A 27,633-nucleotide genomic window follows, 5' to 3' on the forward strand; every position below is an offset into this window, starting at 1 on the left:
CCAGGTTAATTAAATGATTTTTAAAGTAGTCTTGTCCATATAAAACTGTCGCCACTACACCCTGTCGCACCTACCAGGTATTCAAAGTAAAGGAGGATAGTTTACTCGAAAGAAAATAATTCAGTGCAGCACACGTGCCAGCGACTCTACATCAGTAAAAGGGGTATGTTAACGTGAATATAATTTTAATAAACTTCAAAGTAATAAAAAATATGTTACTTTAAGGCTGTGCGAGTTATTACTGCGAATATTAACAAATATGAATTATACTATAAAGATACATAATAAACAGATTTAAAATGTTACAAAAATTTCAATAATTCATTGATTGAGAAAAATATGTAGATGCAGTACTTGGTATAAAATACAAATAAATATATTTCTTTGTTCAGCCTTGTGAAAAATTAATTCTTGCAGTATTTTTTTTTTGTTATATCTATCAACTCTATAAGCCGATTTCTTGTCTTTAGCAAAATATTATTTTAATAACATTTTGAAAGAAAATATTTTCTAAAATTTCGCCGCGATTGGATAATAAGAGTAAAAATAGGTATATTATCTGTACTTCACTTAGGCATCTGCAGAATATAGTTCTAGCACATAAATATTGTATGTATTATACAGATTCATCTTCAATGCATTACTTTCGAAGACACACTGCAAAACATCTAATTTTTTTTTATAGGAACAATATACTTCGTTATATTAATATTATGATTTCTCTGTTTATTTTAATCACAATACGAAAAGTCAGTCATACAATGATTGGTTTTTTAAATATTACTAGTAATATATATCATAATTTATATTAATCTTAACGAAAACTAATTATTTTCACCCGTGTTCGTTAATAATTGCATTGTATTTATATTTTTTGCAATTATTAAAAGAAATGAGTATCTATTTCTTTTTATATTTCCACATTATAGGCCAATCTAGTTATTATTTATGGCCGCGCATGACGCTTGTTTTTGCCGCAAAAATATACGAATTGCAAGGCACGCCTTGGTCAAGTTATTTTCTTATTCAAAATAGAATTTTTAAGTAGTTACTAAACTGATATCTATAGGTCGAATATCTTACACCTTTTTACGAAGAATGGTCTCTCTGGGTGCAAGAAACCTAGCAGAACTCTTTTTTTTAAATAAAATGGTATTAAAATTAAATTTATTCATATAATAGCATGGGAACTTAATTACGCTATAGTGACCTAACCACACAAATACCTTTATGAATTGTTAACAATATGTCAACTTACATAATATATTATAATTTCTTCGCCAAACAAAATACTTTTTGCCTACTCGACTTATCCGAGTAGTAGGCATAACAAGTTTATTTTTGTTCCTGGTGTTAACAATATGATATTTAAAAAAATCTAGAAATTCGCATATCAATAGTATATGAATTAGAGGCAACAGTGAATATACATTCATATGTATATATATTCATATTCATATTAATTTCTTTCATTTTTTCTCTTAATGGTTATTTAGTAGCAAATTTATTAAAAGCGTAGCAATGGAAATGGCGTTTATGATAATTATTTCTATAGTCTATACAATTTTTTTGATATATTATATATTTTCGCTGCTTACCTATAGCGTCTACACTATGTGTCTATAGTATGTGAAATATTCCATTCGACCAATAGATAAAATGGAATCAGGTTGACGTGTGACGTCGTACACAGAATTTCTTTTGCCTCATTTGGATTGTTTGACAACGGCGGCTGATGTTCCGTCATGTTCTTTAATGTAAATCTTAGGCATTGACTTACACTTACCTTACCCTATTGTTTGTAATTTGATTGCATGTATGTTGCTAACGGCCGTATTGAATAACGTATCTCTAGTTAATTTTGCATTGCAATTTAATTACAGACAGAAATTCACCCACCCTTAAATATTTTTTTGACATCTTTTTTTATTATTATTTCATTATGATTCAGCATTAAAAATTACATACAGTTTCAGATTTTCACCCGACTACGATCAACACTTATTTTTGTATCGCGATTTTAATATTATTCTAATATTATTAAGCAATATAGTTGCAAGATGGCAATCGAATCTAATGATTATTGTAGTACGATAAATTTTATACTTATATTTTTTATACCATATATATTATTTATTTGTACTATATATTTGGTAGGTCTGAGAATCGGTAGTCACCTATTTTTTAAGCCTCAAAAATTTTAAATATTTTTTTTATCTTTATACGGCAATACAACGTTTGCTGGGTCAGCTAGTAATCTATTATATTAAATAATTATTGACCACGTACTTTTTAAATTCATATTTTAATTAGTGTAAATTAATATAATTACTTACATAGGAAAAAAAATAGTGTGTATACTTATGTACGAACGCGGGAAGTTATTCTTCTTTGGCGTAATAAAACAATTAAAATATTATATACCTCTTGCTATTTTACGTTTGTAAAAAACACAATATTGTAAGAAGCTATTAAAAACAACCAAAGATACTATAATTATACCGCATAATTAAGTTAAATAACGTGTTTTTAATAATAGTAATAATAAATAATTTATTTTCAGGCATATCACCCATAGATCTACAAACATTCTTAACTTAAATTACAATACGTAGTTGAATTTAATTTGATTTTAATTATATTACAGATAAAATAACACATGAAAATTTAATATATGTCATAATTACAATTATAAAAAGAAAATCATTAATGTGCTTGCATGGATCAGCCTAGCTATCCAACGCGGAAATGCTCCCATTAATACGCTTCCCCGTAATGATAGTTTTAATTTAATATAATCATAGTATTGTAAATAAAGTTATAATATTTGTTTCGTTTGAATAAATACACTTACTTAAACATACTGTATATAAACATCCGTAACTCGGAAACAAAAATCCATATTCATCATATAAATGTTTGCACCTACCGGGATTTGAACCCGGGACTTCTCCAACCACTGGGCTATATGGGTCGTCAAATAAAATAAAGGACACGTTATGAATGAATTTTCATAATTCTTTTTTTGCCTAACCCAAACCAAACTCGATATTGATTTCTCCGGTTGCACATAAACATAAAGCACTTTCCGGGAAGGCTTAGAATATAATTTATAATGAAAACAGAGCTCTTATTAACACACTCATCATTATTGTACAAGAATCAGTTTTTCATGAGAAATGTGTTCGTAGTCGTTTGTAATCGCTTACCACCGTTACCGCCCATGTAGTTTACCGGAACGGTTTGTTGTTTTTATTTGTTATATTAATTGTTTGCAATTTGATTGCATGTATGTTTTTAACGGCCGTATTCAATATCGTATCTCTAGTTAAGGATACATTGCTGTCACTGTTTTTTGACGACCTGTATAGCCGAGTGGTTAGCGATCCTACCTACTAGGCTAGAGGTCCCGGGTTCGAATCCCGGTAGGTGCAAGCATTTATATGATTAATATGGATGTTTGTTTCCCAGTCATGCATGTTTAAATGTATTTTTATATGAATGTATGTATGTTTATGTAAGTTTATTGTATTAAACATATCGTTGTCTTGTAACCCATAACACTGTGTCAATATTTAAAAAAAAATAAAAGGATCTTTTCTGTCCATAGTCTTGTCCGGTATAGGTATAGTCCAAAGCTTTATGTCGATACGTTATTGGAATGTAAGTAAGCGGAGAAGGATTGATTTGTCTTACCTCTAGTAAGTTAAACTGAGGATAGATAGGTTATTGATATCTGTAAGAAGATATACATAATATATATAAAAAAGGATTGTGTGGTTTTATGAAACCACGGTAAAAGTGAAACATTTTTTTCACATTATAGACATTTAACTAAAAATTTTTGGAATAATATTCCATTAAGGATATAAAAATCACTTTATCAATCTTAATTTTATACTCGGAAAATTGGAATGATAATGGGAAATAATAAAAGTAGACTAAGTCTCTAAGCCCTGGTTAAAAATATTGATTGAAAAGGATTACATTAAACACTGACAAACAACATTTACATTAAACACTGACAAAAACAAACAAAATAGCGTGGAACACTGGCACAAATGAAATGACAAACATGTCATTTTTCACCATCACTTTCACGGAACCAATTCTGGTATTTGATCAAATCACTAGATTTGTTTAGAGAAATGATAAAATTCTGTAGTTATTTTAACATCTTCCTTGATTTGATCAAATCACTTAGGAAATTGAACAAATATCTGTTTTTATCATATCCCTGCGACATAATAATACACTACACGGTCAGCTGCTGCGAACTATATGCGACGCACGACCGTCACTCGACATGCAACACACAGACGAAAAATTGAGACGATGTAATAAAAGTTTCACTTTAAAAGCATACATTTATTGTCTCAAAATTGATTTCTTCAGAATTTTTTTGATCACATTACTAATATACTAGATTCTACTACCGCTTCGGAAACAAATGGCGCTCTTCTCAGAGAAGAAGCTGCGCAAGAAACTCTCCCAGCATTCTTTTTTTGCGCTCTTTTTAATAAAAATATACTATATTGTACTGTCATTGCTTTTGCTATAAAACAATCAACATCTAGTCCCAGGCTGCCGAATTATTGAATATGTAATTCAGCTGTGGAGTAGTAGGATTTACGCTAGTATATTTTTTTTTTTAATTTATTTACAGATAATGTCTGAACAGTGGCTGGGACTTTATAATAAAAGTGTATACATTTACCCTTAAAGCTATTACGTATCTTATAGCGCAATAAGGAGTTTTGGAGTCCTCTCTTGATGATAACCTAACACTGCCTAAGGAATTCTGAAGAAACCAAAACACGTGGAAATCTGAAGATGCAAAGTCAGGTGTATTATCCAAGCCAATCTCTCTTAATTTTTGCTGATTCGCTTAAAAGTGTGTCGGGATAGCGTTATTGTGATGAAAGACAACATCCTTTCTAAATACCTAGTGTCTTTTTTAATTTTTTAATAAAATTAATCGAATTACCTCATTAGATACTCGTATTTTGATCAACAAAGAAAAACAAATGCAAAATGGATTTTAGTTTTTATTTATTTAGAGTTGTTAACAAGACAATCAGCTCAAACCAAAAGAAAATAAAAGACAAAAATATAATAACTATTACAAATAATATACAAAATTATAATACAATAAAATGACCAATAAACTCGATTACAAGAAAAACCATAGTTAATTCATATTTGATCAATCTCAGAAAATTAAAAATAGCTGGGAACATTTTACCACAGAGTTTTTTTTCCGTCCTATTATATATACATATTAAGTATAAAGAGAGTAAGAAATTTTAAAATATGAATTATGTCAATTATTTATTAATTATTTAGAATAATTCAACAATAATTATTATGGGTAAGCTCTAAAAATATTTAAAATGCAACGTATTTTCGATTGATCCCGTTATTTATGTCTCAACAATAAACCACGGTTACTCACAAAAGTTTTCTATTTCGTATACTTTAATCTATTTCTCTATCTATATTCTATTTAAATTAAAATGAATGATGCTAAGCGCAAAACTCGACGGCTCAACCAATTCAGAAAAAAAATTGTAAGTTTCTTAAGTTAAAAACATATAAATAATAAATCCGTTGTTTGTTTACGCGCCAAAACTTGATGATGCTCATTCTAATCCTTTAGTTTATATATTTTTTTTATTACTAGGCACGTTAGCAAATAAAGGTGACGGTTTTTATTTATTAAGTATTTATTTTTTTACTTAAATAACTTGGTCGAGTTGTTCTCGAGTTTTGCGCTTAGTAAGATATAAATTTTAATATGAGGTGCTTTGGTTGTATCTTACTATGTTACTACGGGGTCATGCTGCTGACATTGATATAGTGTTTACTCTGCAAAAGAGAGCTGTTCGTGCTATATATCAGCTTGGTTATAGACAGTCTCTCAAAGAAAAATTTAAAGAAATAAATATTATGACTGCTCATTCTCAGTATATCTATGAAAAATTAATATACGTTCACAAAAATCGTCACGTTTTTGCTCTTAATATTGATTTTAATTATTATAACACTAGAAATAAGGGATTGCTTCTACATAATAGCTTTAAGGGTAAATGTATACACTTCTATAATAAAGTCCCAGCCACTGTTCAGGCATTATCTATAAATAAATATAAATGTTTTATAAAAAAAATGGCTCTGTCGTAAATCCTATTACTCCACTGCTGAATATCTAAATGATCGGACAGTCTGGGACTAGATTGTGATTATCATATAGCGATAGAAATGATTGTACAATATTGTATATTTTTATTGAAAAGAGCGCAAGAAAATAATTCTGGGAGAGTTTCTTGCGCCGCTTCTCCTCTCTCAGAGCGCCATTTGTTTCCGAAGCGGTAGTAATATATAGTAATTTTTAGAAATGACATCAAAAAGAATTCCAAAGGAATCAATTTTGAGAAAATAAATGCCTTTTATGCCTTTTTATCAGGAGTGAGAGTAAAAAGTCTGAGTCGCTTAACATTGAATATTCAAGAAGAATCATTCATTGTACTTAAGTATTGGTTTATTCCATTGTGTATCAAACGGACGTCGCGTCGCTCGATATGATAACAAACACATTATACAGCTATATTTAGATGCGGATGCTCTTGTTGATTCGATATTTCTCTTACGAGGCCTCAAGGTCAGCTGCACTCACCATCGCATCTGTCGCTATATCTACTAGAGCAAAATTATTATGAGTCACAGATTTAGTTATATGCGATTGGACGAAGTCGTAAATACAATAGAAAGTTTTCTTGTATTCGCCACCCTAGTTTACGATAAAACATGTTATGACTCATGAAGCGGGGGTAGTTGCGTGCATGACTGCATTTCCAACCAGCCATTGTATTAGCTGAGTATCGCACCCTTTTTTAAAACCGATTAGTAACTTTGGTGAATGTTTACTCAACAACTCAATTTATGAATAATATCTGGACAACCAAGCCTTGCTCGGATTTTTAAGAATGTACAAACTTGAATTTAAAAAAAAACTAATAGGACATCTGGATTCGAACCGGGTCTTCTGCTTTCCGGATCACCCAATGTCCCATCTGAGCTACTATAGTCTTGTATATAGTGTCGAAATTTACCTTTGTATTCTAAAGTTATTGTAGCTGTTTCTCATTAAAACGGATAAAACTACATTGTTTTAAATTGATAATGGATGGCTTATGATAACGGATCTAATTTTAATGACGCATACTTAGATAATTTATACGTCTCTAGATAGAGCCTGATTCTGTTAGACAACCGATTTATTTCTTTAGTGTGCGTGTATTGCTCAAAATAGAGGTAATCAGTCAACCTCAAAGTTTTTCGACGTTTTCACAGCTTTCACAGTCCATCTAGACGTATAAATGTAATCTAAGGACATACGTATAAGGATCTAATACATAAAGCACATGCATTGATATTTATACATTTTTTTTTTAACTGAATCAAAGTGACAAAAACTGTGTGGAGGAGGAGTAGGTTGTCCATTCGTGTGAGATATTATTTAGTATTTTCAGAATACTAACTACCGTTGTATGTAGTGTTGTAGTAGTATTCATGTTTTTCTTGGCACCATCTTAAAATGTTGTACAGTATTCTTTTACATCTGTATACGGATTCAAGAAGATAAAGATTTAAAGCTCGACATAATTTTTTTATATTTAACAATTTTTTTTTTGCAGACTTTGAAATGGGTTTGGAATTAGGTCTCCTCTACGTTATTTTCATCAAGGATGTCCTATGTTCTATGGATCCAGGTAATCTTTATATGAAATATATTAAATAAGTATTAAAAAAATCTTTTAGATTTAATTTAATTTGAGTTTTTGTTGTTTGTGTGCTACTCTCAAAGACGGTTAAGTATATTTGAATACTCTGATGTATTGTGATAAACCACCGTAACATTTACTTTTGAAGTGATATCTTCTTTGGTTCTTTAAATATTAAACTCACGTTAAAACTCATCATAATTTCGTAATGCAGTTGATGAAATTAAGGATGAAAGTTGATTTTTCTGAGAGATAATAAAAAATCATTGATGACATGTAAAATAATTGTAATCGTTCTGAATATATCATATTTTGTGTACGATAGCGCAATAAATAAATGATGTTATTAACTACATAAATGCTTGTACTTTTATATTGATAAATAAAGAAATTCGTGCGAAAATATTCAAAAATGCACAATGTTCAAGTTTTCACTTCTCCCGGAATGCAACCCGATTTTTGTTTTATTCGAATCGGGTGACAACCGAAGAAACTTGTTGAATATAATACGTCGATATAATAATATAATAGAAGGAGTCACGGGCGATTGTTAATGATCTCAGGCACTAAGTAAACATGGTAGTAGATACCAACGTAGATAACATACCAACCAACTGGATATTATAAATATCTTTTTGTTTAACTCCTTAAAATTTATGCTAATTTATAAAGAAATGTCACATCTAGCTATATATATAAATATTTTAGTCTAGTTATTTATGAGTGGTACCAATGTTAAGTTTCGATAAGCAGCACGGACACACGGCACATTCTTCGAATTGGATGCTATATGCTTCAGCCTCAATGTGTTACCTACCTCAGTTTGAAGTTAAACTCAACTGAAAGAGCTTAATTGTAAGGGCCCGTCCAAATTAAGATAAAATAAGAGCTTCTTCTTTTATATTATTTATCACAAAACTCCTAATTATGTTATGAGCATGAAGGTTTATTTTGGTACGAAAACGTAGCAAAGGGTTAGTAGAACATCTTTCCTACTAGCGTTGATTCACGTAGATCTAGCGCGAGGTGCGATTCTTCATCGATATTTTTTGTTCGTAGTTTCGCTAACATCAAATATGTAAGACCCATATATATAAATTTCTGTGACTTCTAAAATTTTAAGTTACCATATTACCTACAGATATCGCGTGAGTTGAATGCAGTCGGGGCCAGAGGTAAGGAGCGGGAGCATCTCTCCCCGCTGTCCGCACGCTTCACCTCGTGCGCCTACAGTGTAGTGCTGTGCCGTCCTTATTGGCTGTTATCGTAAACTTGCCATGTTATCGCGTTAATTAACGAGAAATGGCGCAAAAAGTTTTAGACATGTGTGTTGAAGAAAGGCACAACTAAAATTTGAGAATGAATTATTAGGTCTAAATGTCGAAAAAATTAATAAAATATTTTTTCATTATTTCACCTACTGTACAATGGTAAACATTTTTTTTAATTTATCGACACAGTCATGATTATGGTCATCAAGGTCACATCACTATCGGATTCCTGAACTCTGCATTCAACTCGTGCATTATCTGTACTTATGCAACAGAAAACAATGACGTCTGTAATTAATAAATAGGCCAATTGAAACAAAACTATTTTGTTATATTATTATTATGAATTAAGAAGAAGAATTAAATGCTATTATCATTGTATTGATCGCCGGCAAGCATCCACTGGCCCCAACTCTCTGCTTATTACCACTTTTGCCACTCGGCTATTGATCGCGAAGATGTTCTACTTATTGTTACGTGAATTTGACTAATCCTAGACCGTTTGGATACAATGTTGTTAGGCAAAGTGAAATAATATTTGAAACTATCTATCTATTAATATATTATATATAATTCAGTTATTTTTTAGTTATTTAAATTCATCTTTGTCATTTTCTCTTATACTAAGCTCTATGCACTTTGAACTAAATAGAAATTACCATAATTATAAAATGTATAAAATATATAGACGACCTGTATAGCCAAGTGGTTAGCGATCCTACCTACTAAACTAGAGGTCCCGGGTTCGAATCCCGGTAGGTGCAAGCATTTATATGATGAATATGGATGTTTCTTTCCGAGTCATGGATGTTTAAAATGTATTTATGTATGTTATATGCATTTATGTATGTTTAAGTAAGTATATTGTATTAAATATATCATTGTCTTGTAACCCATAACACAGGCTATATATGCTTAACTTGGGGCAAAATAATTTGTGTAAAAAGTGTGTCAATATTATTATTATTATTATTATTATATAATTATTTTTAATAAATATACTACAGATGTGGTGGTACTACGGGCGGTGAGGGGACGAGATGCGAGGCTTCCTTGTGGTCAAGGAAAGGTGTTCCTTGACGGCCCGGATTCATATGTCCTGTGGCTGAAAAACGACAGGGATTTTCTGTACAGATTTCCCAACGAAGAATCCGAGAGAAGGTAGATAGATTTAATAGAATTTCAACATATAAAACATAGAAACCACCCCTCTACTTGGATTAACATTCTTTAAATGTGAAGTGTGACAATATTGTGTCTATATTCACGGACTAGTACAAAAATAAGGACTCCGTGTCACCTTACATAACAGTGTAGTACAAAAACAAGCCGATTAACGTGTAAATACATAGCCCCACGCACACACTTACATAGATAGGCGGCCATTATGAGAATTGTCATCGTCTGTGACAGATCTGTTTGCGACTCAATAAAATATTTTAAAAATGCCGTCGTGCGTGAAAAAAAAAGTGTAAAAACTATACTATATAAGTATTTGTGGCCATATATGATTATTTAAGGGAGAAAAAATTGTGTAATGGTCCTTTTTTACTCGACCGTGTCTATATTATATATTCTTACTAGCTAAACTTAGCAAACGTTGTATTGCCATAAAAAGTAATAAATAAAAATCGATACTTACAATTTTTGGGATATAAAAAATAGATGACGACCGATTCTCAGGCCTATCAAATATATCGTACTACAGTTATTGTATTCGACTGCCATCTTGCAACCCCATAGCGGTTTTGTGGATGAAACAGAATAATATAAAAATCGCGATACAAAAATAGTTGTAGATCGTAGAAGGGCGAAAATTTGAATTTGTATCTATTTTTCAATGCTGAATCATAATAAAATAAATATAAAATGTCAAAAAACATATATTTATTGGTGGGTCACCCTTTAGGGGTGTGAAAAATAGATGTTGGCCGATTCTCATACCTATCCGATATGCACACAAAATTTCATACAAATCGGTTCAGCCGTTTCGGAGGATTTTGGTAACAAACACCGGGACACGAGACTTTGATATAATAGATTGTATTGTTGTGTGTATATATATAATGATATTATTACTAGCTGACCCAGCAAACATTTTAATTAATAAAAAAAAGCAATAACTTATTTTTTGGAGTATAAAAAATAGATTAAAACTAATTCTCAAACCTACCAAATACTTATAAATTTCAAAAAAAAACGATCCAAGTGTTTGAGATTATGACAACTAGCTAATTGTGACGTGAGAATTTAATATAAGTATACTAGCTGACTCAGCAAACGTTGTATTGCCATATAAAGAACAAAAGAAGAAATTTAAATTTTTTGGGGTTTAAAAAATAGATGATGACCGATTCTCTAAATATATCGTACATAAAATTTATCCTACTACAATAATTATTGTATTCGATTGCCATCTTGCAACCCTATTGCGGATCTGTGGATGAAACTAAATAAGTAATATAAAAACCGCCACACAAAAATAGGTGTTGATCGTAGAGAGTTGAAAATTTTGGGTTGTATCATGTATGTATCTTTTAATGTTGTATCATACATAGTTACATGTTGTAAAATAAATATTTTTTCTAAAAATAAAAAATAAATTAGGGGTGTCTACCGTTAACATTTAGGGGGATGGAAAATAGATGTTCTTCGATTCTCAGACCTACCCAATATGCACACAAAATTTTATGAGAATCGGTGAAGCCGTTGCGGAACGTCCTGAGGATGCCCCGTTTAAAGACAAATATTGGCGGAATTAACACTAAAGTAAACTCAAATCATTTTAATCATTACGGATTTCCGCAAAGTAACGCCTATTTCAATAAAATTTATTATTATATTACCAGATCATTGATATAGACGAAGAGATCCAATGTCTACACTTCTGAAATCGATATAAGGAGAAAAAGAATTGTTTAATGTTAACCTTATCAGTAATACTTATCTATACCAATATTATAAAGAGATAAAATTTTTGAGTTTGTTTTTGTTTGTAGGTGAGATTTTGAAAATTATGTTACCAATAGAAAGCCTAATTTTTTGTGAATTCCAAGCTAAAAAAAGCTAATGCCGACAATTTGGTTTTACTTCTTTGGATTTTTTTGGATAAGTAAGCTCATTAAATGTAAAAGTTAGATATATGTCTTCTATAGGTCTTGACTATAAGTGCAGCCAAGGAGGTTTTTATATACTCAAAGGGAAAAAGAAATGCCGAAACATTAACTTCGTTTAAGGTGAGTCGTCAAAGGAATATAGGTACTCCATCATTATGAAACGTTTCAATAACATAATTGGGTTGTTTTATCTATTTGCCTAACATTGTATTACATTGTATACCTACCAAAATCATTGTTTGTAAGTACCTAGGTACCTTAATAGTTACAATGTTAGTTTCTCATGTAAGTAGCAATATGTGTAAATGAGAATAAAGTTATTTAAACCTAAATAGGGACCGTTTTGTATGAAAGCTCCCAGCCGGCTTGACATTTTCTGACATCTTTAAAAATCAGCGTCACATTTCAACAAATTTTCACACAAAACTATAAACAAATTTTACAATCGAAACATTCTCATGAATCACTCTGTCTATTAGTGCAAACCGCACAGAACAGGAAAAAAGACATTTAAACTGTTCTGGGGCAAACCGCATTAAAATCAGTTCAGCAACAGAAGCAGTGGTGGATTCTTATAATATTTAGAGATTTATATTGTCAAGTGGTCAACATATGATAACATTAGTAATTTAAAATGTTTTTTTTTTTAATTATTTACAGAATATTAAATCGCGACCGTATATTCGGCACGTCGTGTGACTCGAATGCGTGCTACGATGACACGTCATTGCTTCTGAAGCGTGTAAGTGAAGATGATAGTGGAATCTACAGGTGTAGAGTTCACTACCAGGCGTCACCTTCACTAGACTACGTCATTGATGTTAGGTTGGTCGGTAAGTCTTTTATAGCATTTTTACAGTATACCTGCGTTCAATGCACCAATGAGGTGTAGAAAAAACAGTAGACTTACAATATACTAGTATATGGTATATAAACGACTGGTATATGACAGCCCGAAAATGCTTGATCAATTTGGATTTGTCTAATATACATCTAACTAGCTGACCCAGCAAACGTTGTATTGCCGATATTAAAATCGCGATACAAAAGTAACTGTTGATCGTAGATGGGTGAAAATTTGAAGTTGTATGTATTTTTTAATGCTGAAATTTATTTAATTATCAAATAAATTGAAAAAAAAATGTCAAAAAATTTAAAATAAAATATTGGCGTGGACCACCCTTAACATTTAGGGGGATGAGAAATAGATGTTGTCCGATTCTCAGACCTACCCAATATGCACTCAATATTTCATAAGAATCTGTCAAGCCGTTTCGAAGGAGTTTAACTACAAACACCGCATGAGAATTTTATATATTAGATATGTCAAATTCATGTGTGTTGTTACCAAACTCCTCTGAAACGGCTGAACCAATTTGTATGAATTTTTGTGTGGATATCGGAGTAGGTCTGAGAACCAGCCAACATCTATTTTTCATACCTCTAAATGATAAGGGTCACCCACCCCTAAATATTTTTTTTGACAATTTTATTTATTTTATTATGATTCAGCATTAAAAAATACATAAAATTACAAATTTTCACCCATCTACGACCAACACCTATTTTTGTATCGCGACATTAATATTATTCTATTCCATCCACAGATACGCTATAGCGTTGCAACATGACAATCGAATACAATAATTGTTTTACGATATATTTGGTAGGTCTGACAATAGGTTGCATTTATTTTTTATTTTACCCTAAAAATTTTAATTATTGTTTTTTTTTTATAATTACTTTATATTATGGCAATACAGTGTTTGCTGGGTTAGCTAGTTATTCTATAAAATATTAGGGAGCTAATGCCAACTGTGGCTGACCTTTACGACTCGTCAATCGAAATCGGTTACAGTAGCAATGGATACGGTTTCCATTTCCATCTTGCTGTATCTTCGGTAGAGATGTTTCTGACTCTTACACGCATTCTTTGCCTATACTCTACTACTATACTCTACTGCCTTTGGAATAACAGTTTAAGGTTTGTTTTCCATCCTTAACATCTTATGTCTCAAGGTGACATGCCGTTCAGAATTTTTGGTTTTTTTCAATAATCTTGAGCTGCAGCTGAACGTATGCTCGTCTCGTCCTTTATTTTCATTAAAAAAAAACTAGTTTTAGGGCCATGTGTTCAAGCTTGATGTGAGAGTTTGTCAGGTTCACCTAAAAAGTCTTTTAAAAGTCCCACGATTTTTTTCTAAACAGGATTTTAGCACTGGAATTAAAATACCTATTTTGACCATACAAACTGGCTGCAGTTTTCCCGAACTTCAACCTTAAGCATACTCTCAACTTAAGCAACAACTTAAGCAGCATCTCCTGATCCCTGGTGTTGCGTATGTCCATGGACAATGTTATGGAATGGCTCACCACTCCCCATCACTTCTGAGCCTCATTATCGTTTGCCGCCTCTTATCTAAAAAATGTGCTCAGACGCACGGCCCTAACAATTACCATAAAGGTTACCAATTACCCATGCTCAGCCTAAGTTTTAGTGTATCTAAATAACGTCAAACCTTTAAGAAGCGGAGATGTCAGGGGTCTAAGTGGAGTAGGGCCTCTACCTTAAGAGCGAAGCCTGTAAGGCAACCCGCTCTCGTGGTCGCGATATCCTCAAACTACAGGATGTGTATAGGCTTCTAGTTATGAGAATGCATATTGCATATCATCATCATCCTCAGCAGCCGGAAGACTTCCACTGCTGAACAAAGGCCTCCCCCAAAGATTTCCACGACGATTGGTCCTGCGCTGGTCCTCAAACAATGTATTCCGGCGATCTTGACCAGATCGTCGGACCATCTTGTGGGGGCCTACCAACACTACGACTTCCGGTACGAGGTCCCCATTCGAGGAATTAACTGCCCCAACGGCCACCTGACCGTCGAACTTTGTGCCCTGCCTGCCCACTGCCAGTTTAGTTTCATTGGCAGTGTTGCTACGGCAAACTCCGAGCGTAGCCCTCTGCATTGCCCTCTGAGCGACAATAATCTTTCTCATAAGGCCCATAGTTAGCGACCACGTCTGCGTACTGTTAGTACTACCGTATATTGCGTATACTGGTACAAATAGCGATTCGATTGTTTATTGTATTACATCACAGGTAAAAATATTGCTATTTGCCGTAATCCATCGGAAATATGTTTCCAGAGTATGTAAGCGGCGATGATCGGGTGATATACTCTATTGAAACCTGATAAAGCTTTTTACACTTCATTTACGTTATTTTTTTGCATTTCAGACTCTCCTGGCATTCCTCGCATTTACAATGAGGCTCGTGAAGAAATCAAACGAGGTTATGTAGGACCACTAAGTCTTACCTCCGACTTAACCCTAATTTGTGAAGTGGACGACGGTTCGTAATAAAGTTTTTATGATAAGGATGATTGCCAGAGGAATTTAATGCGTTGGTACACCAGGCTTTCTATATAAATTTGCCTCAGTGTATCCTTAAAATGACAATTTTTGAAAATTGTAACGCAGATAATTAAGCTTTTTAAAAGTAATAATTTTGTAGTATTAAGTAGGTATGGTCAAAAATGTTTTCAACAAAATTTATAACAGTTGCACAGGAATGTAATATTAGTACAACAAATTAAGTAATCAAAACACAAAATATCAGAAACATAGTGTTAATTACTTAGATTAATCCTTATCCTTAATCCATCGATCTCATCCTTAATCCAACGTTAATTCCAAATTCATGAGTAATTCTAAATACATGATACTAATAATGATCTAAATAAATGATGGATACTCACGCCCTAAGATTTGATTTATGATTATTATTATTAATTTTGAACAACACTAGAAAATAAAAGGTTTTCATCAAAATCACATTTATAATTACTAGCCAACAAAATTTGTTTAGTTTGTATTACTAAACCATTTTCATGAACAATAAACCAGTAATCCTATCCAATATGTATAATGTTTATTGTATAAGAACTAATATAATTTACTCGTCCGCCGTTACTAGTAATTTATTTTTTAAAAATAATATCATCTAAATGGCCACCGTTTCGACTTTTGCACTCTTTTAAGCGAGTACCTAAATTTTGGAAAACTCGACGACAAAGAGATTTGCGACATTTCTTCACTGATTTAAAAGTATTAATCTTATTATGTATTTATCTGTATAAGCAGATGGATAGCAAGCCTTTAAAATAGAATCCATCATTTGTTTCAGACCAACCGGATACCCTTGTGTATTGGCGACGAAACGGTGTTGTTATAGAAAGAGCACATACTGTACGTCCGGGAGTCCTAAGAGCTGACGTTCGAGTTCGAAATGCTACCAGAGATGAGCTCGATGCTCATTACGAATGCTTAGCACAAAACGCTGATGTCACTGACCCATTGAGTGCCAGTGTCGTTGTTAAAATGTACTGTAAGTGCTCAATAAACTGTTTGTATTATTATTATTATTACACTTTACATGAAATATAACTGATGTGCCTACCTATGAATACCTATCCGTAATAAATGGTTACTTAAATTAATTACGAATAACAAAATTCTACATTATATATTTTAATTGCTTGTGTCAATAATATTATCCAAGGGTTGGGACTTACCGTTGATTCTATTCTAATTGCTTCCTTTTATTATTATTATGATTATACAAGTGGGAGGCTCCTTTGCACAGGATGCCGGCTAGATTATGGGTACCACAACGGCGCCTAATTCTGCCGTAAAGCAGTAATGTGTAAACATTACTGTGTTTCGGTCTGAAGGGCGCCGTAGCTAGTGAAATTACTGGGCAAATGAGACTTAACATCTTATGTATCAAGGTCACATGCGCAATTGCCGCTCAGAATTTTTGGGTTTTTAAGAATCCTGAGCGGCACTGCACTGAAATAGGCAGGGCGTATCAATTACCATCAGCTGAACGTCCTGCTCGTCTCTTATTGTCATAAAAAAATAGATTATTATTTGCTGTTGGCCTTTCATAGGTTGGAACATTGCTGCATTACTTTAATTTTTTAATTTTTATTGTGACAGTTGACCGCTCTCAGTAAATAGTTATTGCGAATGATTTCTCTACAGGAGTAGAGAATATTATGCATAGCTGCTTGCATTTTCATCTTATTCCTTAAATAAAAATATGGTAATATTTTTGTTATTAAAGATATCAATTAACAGCCGTTCTGAATATACTATCTACAGATAGAGATAAACTTTACTAAAAATTACTACCTTCTACTGTCAGTAATTAGCTGTCAATAATCTGAAGCTGTCCCAATATACCCGATAAGTCATTCTTATCGCCTTATTATTGGGTCGCATGAAGTGCAATTTCTATACAAACCTCTATCGCTGGTAAGTTATAAGTCTTCCCATTGACAGACACCGTGTACGGATAAGGATGAGTTACCGTCGATAAGTTTCTTGGGACAGAAAAGTCAACGATAGTTACGATTTTTATCTTAAGTAGGCCACAGCTGCAGATAGACAGAATATTGGGAACGGCTCTAAAAGTGTTTCATTATGAATTGTTCATTTCAGCTGTCTACTGTGCTATTGTGGTTGCATCGAAATATCTTTTATGCTCTATTAATTAATCTATAACATCTTGTTTTAGTACCGCCGATTAAAGTCGAAATTCGTTTGAACAATAATTACGATTTCGAAGCTGGTCAGCCACGTGTCGTCGACTGTGTTGTTGTCGGCTGCGTTCCACCACCCTCTATTACCTGGCATCTTGGTGACACATTACTAAGACCTACAGTGCACAAAGTAAGTATTGTCATACTGTCGCAAAGATTGGCTGTAGCACTTGAAACGACTATGGGAATGTAATAACAAGGAAATATATCTATAGTAAGATATATCACTGTGTCCTCTTTTTTTTATTATTATGGAATAGGAGGACAAACGAGCGTACGGGTCACCTGGTGTTAAGTGATCACCGCCGCCCACAATCTTTTGCAACACCAGAGGAATCACAAGAGCGTTACCTTCCTTTAACGAAGGTGTACGCGCTTTTTTTGAAGGTACCCATGTCGTATCGTCCCGGAAACACCGCACAAGGAAGCTCCTACTAGATTATTAATATCACCTATTATTTGCGCCGTAGCTAGTGAAATTACTAGACAAATCAGACTTAACATCTTATGTCTCAAGGTGACGAGCGCAATAATAGAAGTGCCGCTCAGAATTTTTGGGTTTTTCAAGAATCCTGAACGGAGCTGCATTGTAATGGGTATCAATCACCATCAGCTGAACGTCCAGCTCGTCTCGTCCGTTATTTTCATAAAAAAAATATTATTCACAAATTATTTATACTAACCACATATTCATACCGGATAAGTAATTAATACTAACCTTATTTTTAATTATACTTATCTCTCATGTAAGTGACTTTTTTGTCTTTATGGGAATAAAGAATTCTATTAACCGAAAGTATATTGAACACGATTGAAATATTGGATGCAGCACCTTACAAACTAATTTGTTTTGTATATTACAGCCATTGTAAAATACTCTATTTATTGAAAAGAGTGCCCGTTGAGTTTCTTGTATAGAGTATACAAGAAACTCAACGGGCTCTCTCAGGAGCTCACTTTTTCCGAACTTGTAGTAGATTAAGCAATTTCAAAGAAATATTTATAGTGATGATTTAAAAGTGCTTAGTTTTAAGTCTACTTGAATGAGGTTTATATGAAATGAAATCAAAAATAATTCTAAAGGAATCAGTTTTAAGAATACAAATGCCTTTTATTCCTTTTTATGACTTTAACTTCGGTTCCATAGAAAAATTCTCCGCCTTCAAACAAAAATTTCAAATAAAGCTATCGTGTTACCCTGTGGTGTTGGACATGCAAAATATACAAACTTGACATATTTGCATTTTTATTTCTCCAAACTCTATGTAGGTACAATTGTCAATAGTTTTTCAATAAAAAATGTATTTCTTATGGACTAGCATATGTGTTGTATTCTGCGTGTCTATCATTGAAATTTTCCATAAAAAAATATTTTGGGCCAATAATATTGCATATACAAATAAAGTATTACCACACTCTTTTTTATAATTATTGTATTTTTAAGGAGTTACATGATGGGAATTACACGGTATCATCTTTAACACTGGCGCCATCGCTTCGTGACAGCAAACACGAGCTGGTGTGTCGAGCACATAACTCACACATTCCCACTGGAATATTTGAGGACAAAGTCACTCTTAACGTTGGTTGTATGTATCTTAAGACAATAATATTATTATTTTAGCTAGATTTAAATAACAGGAAAGCTTCGTCATTCGCCCTGTGGGCTCACTCATGTCGGTTCGAGTTATAAATGTAAGCGCATTGGTATTACTGTAAAATCATATATGTATATAATAATAAATAATAATAATAATATGGACACACTTTTTACATAAATTATCTTGCCCCAAGTTAAGCATATATAGCCTGTGTTATGGGTTACAAGACAATGATATATTTAATACAATATACTTACTTAAACATACATAAACTTATATAAACATACATAAATACATTTAAACATCCATGACTCGGAAACAAACATCCATATTCATCATATAAATGCTTGCACCTACCGGGATTCGAACCCTGGACCTCTAGCTTAGTAGGTAGGATCGCTAACCACTCAGCTATACAGGTCGTCACTATATATATATACTGTCAGTAGGCAACACTGCACAGGATGCCGGCTAGATAATGGGTGCCATAACGGTGCTCTTTCAGCTGTGAAGTAGTAATGGGTAAGCATTATTGTGTTTCCATCTGAAGGGCGCCGTAGCTTGTGAAATGGCAGATGAGACTTAACGCCTTATGTGTAAAGGTGACGAGCGCAATTGTAATGTCTCAGAATTTTTGGGGTTTTTAAAAATCCTGATCGGCACCGCATTGTTATGGGCTGGGCGTATCAATTACCATCAGCTGAACGTCCTGCTCGACTCTTCTCTTACTGTCATAAAAAATCTAATAGCCACATAAAAAAAGAAATTCATTGTTAAAAAAAGGAAGAAAAACTTTTAACGCCTTACACTTTTCAATTGCAAAGTTTTTTTATGTATATTTTCCTATATTTTAGGCAATGTTTTTTTAACTTTCAAATTTTCGAGAAAAAATTTGGTAACATTATTTATATATGAAATATGAAATGCATTCTAGATCGTCCACTGTGTATTACAAGCCGAGAAGAGACAATAGGTGTTGTGGACAATGAAGCGGAAACTGTAACTTGTGTTGTCGAGGCAGCTCCGGATCCTCTACAGTTCAGTTGGACTTTTGCTGATTCCAGAACTCTCTATACCAGCGTGAAGGTTATATTTATGTATTACTATTAAGATTATTATACATTATGGACCGCCTATCTGGTCAAGAATACGTCGGATGAGGTCAGCGCAGGACCGATCGTCGTAGAAATCTTTGGAGGAGGCCTTTGTCCAGCAGCGGACATCTTCCGGCTGATGATGATGATATATTATACCTACTATAAGTATTACTATTATGTATATGTTGTCTTTCTTCAACGATTTGTTATACTAACGGTATGACCTTGGCCAGCGTGGCGTGAGCGTCAAGGGCGTAGACAAACCATGATTATATCTAAGGTAAATGCGATCAACCATAGTATAATCTTATAAAATTCGCCTGCCAATAGAATGAACTTTTTTTCTTTATTAATAGGCTACCTACGTAATATTACTTTACGGTTTGTAAGCATTCCTGCATTTTCTCCTACTTTCCTTCTTCTCTTTTGCCCGTACCTCCCTATGCCCTTGAGCGTGATGTACAAATGGATTGAGAGATAGGTGCCCTCTAACGGCTAAAATACCTGATCGTTATAGTTTTTATTATAAATGCATGCTTAAGATGCATTTCTATAGATCAAGCATACATACAGAAATCAAATATTGAGATGAGTTATCACATATCGTGATGTCATGAATTTTATCAGGCGACAAAGCGTTCTGACTTAGGCTAGGGTTACTATGGATGCGAGTTCTGACGAAAATTTTTTCTGACGAGTTCTGACGGATTCGTCAGAAGAAACAAACGCCTGGTATCCAATGACAGTGTTTACACTGGCAACGACGAACGCGTCAGAACATGCACGACGTCGTGAGAACCGCTCGAGCGTTGCCAGTCTAAACACTGTTACTGGATACCAGGCGTTTGTTTCTTCTGACGAATCCGTCAGAACTCGTCAGAACAAATTTTCGTCAGAACTCGCATCCATAGTAACCCTAGCCTTACATGCTGCATAAAGTTTTCTAGGTAGAGTTACAATGCGCTTATTTGAAAATAAATCGATCAATGTTTATGTTCAATAAGTGAACCCAACATTTGGAGATACTTATCCTACTAATATCTTCCCTTTCTTGGCGTCCCATGCAGAATGGGATGCCGCTATGCCAACTTAATGGCTGAGAGGCTTGACCTGCATGTTTCAGTATGACAACTCTCTCTGTTATCCCTACTTAAGCATTTTATTGAGATAAAACCTTTAGTTGTGAATGCAACGGCCATCTACAAGTTATCAAATAAAAAATTGTTTGCAGAAAGTTCAAGGACATCATCACAGATTCTCTTCGACTTTGACGTGGCTTCCGCGGGATGGAGACATTGGGCTTCTTCTATGTAGAGCGACGAATGCCTTCGGAGAACAGAAGCGGCCATGTTCGTATACAGTGACATCAGGGGGCCCACCTAGAGCTCCAGACTGTGTTGTTCTGCGCTCGTATCCAAATGCAATACGAGTACAGTGCCAGAAAGGTACTTTTTCAACATACCTACACAAAAAAAATTGTATTCTACTCCTATGTTGGATTGCCGATAGCTGCTTGTGGTGGCGTCGTGGGGCAGGTTCCTGAGTTTTTTTTATGATTAATCAATTCTTTTCTTTTAATTTTATTAGTAGTAAAATATTTTACATACGTAATTGTCATTTTGACCTAACTTAATAAATGATCTTACTTTTTTTCTTTAATATTAAAATTTCGAAAGACGAATTTAGCAACAAGACTTATTGAAAGTTAGATATGACAACAGCCATAATAAAACACAATCTGTACAATTTAAGATATAAAAGTTCCATAAGTATTTATAAGCTCCCATGAATATTCATAAGAATCTACGATGCCGTCGACAGTGATGACATTTTTCTTGGAGTTTACATGAGAGTTTCTTCATAAACCAATGTAATTCTAACGTCATCAGACTTGAGTAAATATAGAATTGTAATTTATTCTCCTTGTATGGGGTCAGTCCCTCATGTCAGATCGTGTTCAGAATTATGATAGCATCTGGAGCAGCGGATGATCTCCCTCCACCAGTTTCTCTCCAATGCGTCTCATACAACCGTGCAGAATTTGGATGTTCAGTCTTTAATTTGGTCAGTCAATCTTGTTTGAGAACGACCGCGCGATCATCTGCCTTCGGTATTTCCAACTATAAATATTTTAAACTAAGCCTTCGTCGCCTCTGCGCATTGTATGGCCAAAATATGAAAGAATACGTTATTTGTAGACAAGCAAGTTTTTATTTAGAGCTGGTTCAGGATCGATGCATTGGTGCGTTCGCCGTCCAACTTATTCTAAATATTTGCCTTCAATACTTGATCTCGAATGCATCAATCCTTTGCCCTTCTCATCTCAAGATTGTCCACGTCCATTGTAATCTAGTACGTATTCCTTTAGAGAAACTAAATAAAACTTACAGGTTGGGATGGCGGCAGGCCTCAGATAATCTTCTTGGAACTGCTCAATGCTAATGGTGTCGTCATACACAACACCTCAAACGCAGCCGGTCACTTCCACCTCCCGAATATTGAGGATGATGGAAACTTATCAGCAGTAGTATACGCCAGTAGTTCTCGAGGACGCAGTGAAGCAAAAACTTTACATCTGCAAACAATTACACCATTAGCCGCTTCGGGTAAAAACTTTTTGATGATTAATCAGTTTAAGTCAAATCTAATATAAAACCTCTCATAAATTTTGCGATAATTCTTAAATATTTACGGATAGTTAGTAAGTTGCCCGGCAACTGTTTTGTTTAGCCATATCCAGCACCCGCTCATGAATTGTGTATGTAATGAAATGTCATTGAATTTTTTGTATTGCGAATTTATAGGTATTTCTTAATCAAAAAATATGGGTTCCGGATAAGTAACAACATACTAAAATCTTCTCTAAAAACCGTCGCATCTTATAGAATAAGTATTATTTCGATCGATTCAGTAGTGTTCGCAGTGTAACCAAAGCAAAAACCGGCTCTCCATTTATTAGTATAGATAGATTTGTGTGGTATCAATATATTATTTTAATTCTCAGCGGTAACTGAACATACCCCTACAAGAAATTGGATGCCATGGATAGAAGTCTCTGCAGGTTTGGCCGTCGTGGCTGTCGCCATAGCTGCTACAGTGCTGTGTGTGAAGGTTTTGAAAACTAAAAGTGATAATTTGGAGCATAACCCTGACTTAGTACCGCGATCTGATGGTGAGTTCAAATGACATCAATATGAGGAGTAAAAAAATTGTGTCTTCCTATTTTCATACGTCATGGACGTATTTATTTCATCACTAGCTGACCCGACAGACGCTGCTCTGTCAAAAGAAAAAAAAAATGTAACTATTCGGGCGTAATAATGCCATTGGAAATAAACAGCTTTTATAATTCCCGCTTTATAATTGCTAACTTTTTAAGTATATTAGACTTTTCTGTAGACCTATAAAAGATTCACAACTATACCATACATTATTTTGTTATATCTCCAAAGACCTTAGATAGCGTTTTCGAAGAAAGCTTTTGAGTTTATCGCGAACAGACAGACAGACAAGCGGCGGACTATGTTTTATAATATGTAGTGATACATACTGTAAATATTTGATATTGAATTATATAAATACATAAATTATAGTAATCTAAATCTATTTTTGAAGTGAAAACTTCTTTAGACGAACTTAGCGCTGTTTTGTGGGTATTTAATGGGATTCCAATGTCACGCTCGGCCATGCAATGCTCGATAGAATAAGGTCAGCTCAAGTCAACCAAGGATATTACTATATACATTGTAAATGATATTACTTTATGGCTACCGAACAAAATTTTTTGTATTTCTTACTATACAGGGTGTTGAAAAAAGCCTGTACGAAAGCTCTAAAGAATACGTCTTTAGATATAGTTGGTATTAAGTAGTAAGTACATATTAATATTGATTTTCAGGAAATAATCACATCAAAAAAAGTGAAAACGGAGCAATAACGTACCCAATTATAAAAGTTTGGGAACCTCTGCATGCAGCCATTTTCATTCTTCCCCGCCCACATACCCGTTTCATTCATGCTACCTGCGAAGGGCGCGCGGGTTGCGGGCGGGGAGCGACAACAACGAAAATTTTGTTTTATTAAATACTTAATTAATTATTATATCCACTTACTCAGCATCTTTTAACCGCAGATTCTATAAACTACTTTTTTGGCTTCGGTATTGCTTTCACATACAGCAAGTACTCTTGAAAATAATATTCAGTGTAGCAGAGTTGTTACTTTCTTAAAATTTTATTAAATGTATAAATTATTAACCTCGCCTTGATGAAGCTTTCCCTTCTAATATAAATATATAAATAAGTGTTTTTTGTATTTATATTAGGAATTTCAATTATTTTAGGCACATTCCATCGGGAGCCTGATTTCACCCGTGAGGAACGCTTGCTAGGTACAACCAATATAACAGTGAATCAGCTGGGATCTTGTCAAAATGTACGTAGTACTACATACTTTCACAACAGTATATTACACACACATAATGACCCAATAGAAGCCCTAAGTATTGAACAAGTTTCTTACACATTTGAACATTATTTGGCCAATTTTTAACTACAGTTGTTAAGAAAACATTAAAAAAATATGTCAACAACTACTTAAATTTTACTGTTAAAGTAATATTTTTTTTTTGGATTAAAACGCATGCTTAACGTGAAACTTCGAGATTTTTTTTCATAATTGTTGAGGTAAAATTTATTACAAAATATACTCATCTTTATATTTTGTATCTTTTATTTGTATTATCACTAATATATTCCATCGCCATCGTTTAATACTGTAGGTAGGTACTTCATTTCTGATGGTGTTCCTTATATTTCTGTAATTTTATACAACAAATCACCAGCCAATTTCAGGCGATATTTATCAAAATTAGCCGTTTATCTTAGGCCAAATCGATTAGTTTCGTCAATGTTTAATTATTCAAAACTTAAACCTAAGCAAATATAATAATATTATATATATATATATTTATATTTATATCTAACAACATGCAACTATTAACTCAGTTATGATTACTTAAAATTAAGCCCAAATACAAAGAGAAATTATTGCTTTATCGCGTGTATAAACACGCGAAGATTAAGTCAACTTGGCCTAGGATAGACTAGTCGGCCTGAAACCCAGTTGTTCAGTAAAATATATAATAATTAATATTTACAGCAATATACAGCAACTCCTGTTCCATCGTGTCGTGTCTTGGTAGGCTGCGCTCATCCACCACAGCAAGAAACCTGTGCAACTTCATATTTTGTGTAATATTTAGACTTCACTTGAATTCGTGTAAAATAAGATGAATATTAAAAAGAAAAACTGAGAAATTTCATTGGATAGCTTGTAAGCATAAGATGCAGTCTAGATTGATACCAAAGCGCTTTGTGTCGCTAAGTAATTATTGATACTACTTTTTTGAATTCGGTTTTCATTTATTAACTCAAGGTGACGACTGCAATCGACATGCCGACTAAAACTTTGGCGGCCTTACTAATAAAGTATTTATAAAGTTATACCTAAGAATAAATAAACAAAATATTGATATACAATAATAATTCTGAAGGTTTCCGAATGAAGCCTTGCAAATAAACGCAGGAAAACTTGTACGTCTGAACTTTGTGTAACCATTTTGCATATTCTTTGTTTATTTTCAGCACTGATCTCTACTATATACCACTGGACTGGCGGCTGTCAAAGTGCTTTTGTGCCTGTTTGATATTCGCCATTTTGGCGCTTTTGGCCATGTAGCGAGAGTCTGCGGTACTAAAACTAGTGATAACTTAGTGCACAACATAGATGGTGGGAAACTATTAACAAAAAAAAATGTGTACTTTATTACGTTTATTCTTGAAGTATAAATAGCACGGAAAATGATCGAAATTAATTCAAAATGTAGAAATACTTCAGAGTATTGTACGTTCCTTCGCAGCTATTTGTATTATACGTCGAAATTAGTTCTCTGGACGCTCGCGAGTGGAGCTTCAAATAGGCACAAAAAATTTGCTGTCAAACATATGGAATAGCCTCTCCAGTGCTATTTATACAGATCAATGATTTTCAGGTATAACTCTATACCAAGTTTGTGTGTGAGTCCGTCAGTGTCCAAGTTATAGGCCGGCCAACAGTGTAAGTGATTACCATAGGGTTAGAACATTGTGTTCTTGTCAATTTCTTATCAAATATTTGTACGTAATAGTTGATTAATTCAATTGATCAATGAATATTAGATATTCATTAAATTATATTAAAATTCTACTGACATAATAGCATTCCATTAGTAAAATAGGTACTTACTTGTAATTTTTTGTATATAAATTTCTGACTCTATAATCTACTACCATCACACAGAATAAAACTCCTCAGTGTTACCTAGCCTAATTATTAATGCCTAACACCCAAATATTTAGTAACCTATACAAATTTATTTATGTAAAATGATAGTAAAGTCAAATCTACTAATAATTCTGTATGGCCCTCAAGGGTTAGAGTACTCAAATTATTGAGTTTTATGACTAAGTGTAGATTGTATGAGTAGCTCATACAGCTGTATTCCAAATCATTTTTGAGTATAACATTCACTTGTTTTAGAACTATTGTAATATACTTATTTTATATTCTAGTTAAGTACAAATTTAAATATACACGTATTATCAACAACATTGTTTTATTATCTATTAGATTACCAATTCTATTAAAAATCATTCTTAATCAGCCCTTTTACTCTGACATAACATCTGTACAAATTAATGTGGTGAAGAAAAGTAGGATCTATCATTTGAATGTGCAAAATGCATTAGTGTTTTTCGATCTGAAGGGCACCGAAGCTAGTGAAATTTCTGGGCAATTTCTCCTTTAACATCTTTTCTCTCAAGGTGACTAGAACAATTGTAGTGCCACTCAGAATTTTTTGGTTTTTCAAGAATGCTGAACGGCACTGCATTGTAATAGGCAGGGTGTATCAATCACCATCAGCTTAACGTCCTGCTCGTCTTATCCTTTATTGACATAAACAATCCAAGATAAAAAAACTAACTCAAATAACAATAAATCTGGGGTAAACATTGTCCTGAAGGATTTAATTTTGGTCTGATTTGAATTACTTTGAGTAAAAAATAAGAATTGTGTGTTTTTTAGAAACTCCGGTGCAAGTGAAGCTTTTTCACA

The 27,633-nt window shown here is 33.4% G+C and overlaps 1 protein-coding gene across 1 annotated transcript; it reads left to right on the top strand.

The window, feature by feature from the left end:
• Positions 1 to 120: 120 nt before the first annotated feature.
• Positions 121 to 27,126, top strand: LOC126978947 (uncharacterized). Its single transcript, XM_050828075.1, has 14 exons — positions 121 to 163; positions 7,698 to 7,772; positions 10,063 to 10,216; positions 12,832 to 13,004; positions 15,413 to 15,526; positions 16,361 to 16,561; positions 17,756 to 17,910; positions 19,225 to 19,369; positions 20,316 to 20,467; positions 21,710 to 21,923; positions 22,869 to 23,084; positions 23,483 to 23,650; positions 24,821 to 24,912; positions 25,639 to 27,126. Exons 2-14 carry the CDS (start codon positions 7,706 to 7,708, stop codon positions 25,732 to 25,734), a joined length of 1,947 nt encoding a protein of 648 aa, XP_050684032.1. The 5' UTR covers positions 121 to 163; positions 7,698 to 7,705; the 3' UTR covers positions 25,735 to 27,126.
• Positions 27,127 to 27,633: the final 507 nt, after the last annotated feature.

Source organism: Leptidea sinapis, chromosome Z (genome assembly GCF_905404315.1).
Source record: "Leptidea sinapis chromosome Z, ilLepSina1.1, whole genome shotgun sequence".
Classification (NCBI taxonomy): Eukaryota; Metazoa; Arthropoda; class Insecta; order Lepidoptera; family Pieridae; genus Leptidea; species Leptidea sinapis.

Bases quoted from the DNA above. Each gene is read 5' to 3' on its own strand.
- LOC126978947 (XM_050828075.1), top strand. From the start codon at position 7,706: ATGGGTTTGGAATTAGGTCTCCTCTACGTTATTTTCATCAAGGATGTC. The intron at 16,562-17,755 runs GTAAGTGCTCAA...ATCTTGTTTTAG, and splicing joins TGTCGTTGTTAAAATGTACT to TACCGCCGATTAAAGTCGAA. The intron at 24,913-25,638 runs GTACGTAGTACT...TAATATTTACAG, and splicing joins AGCTGGGATCTTGTCAAAAT to CAATATACAGCAACTCCTGT.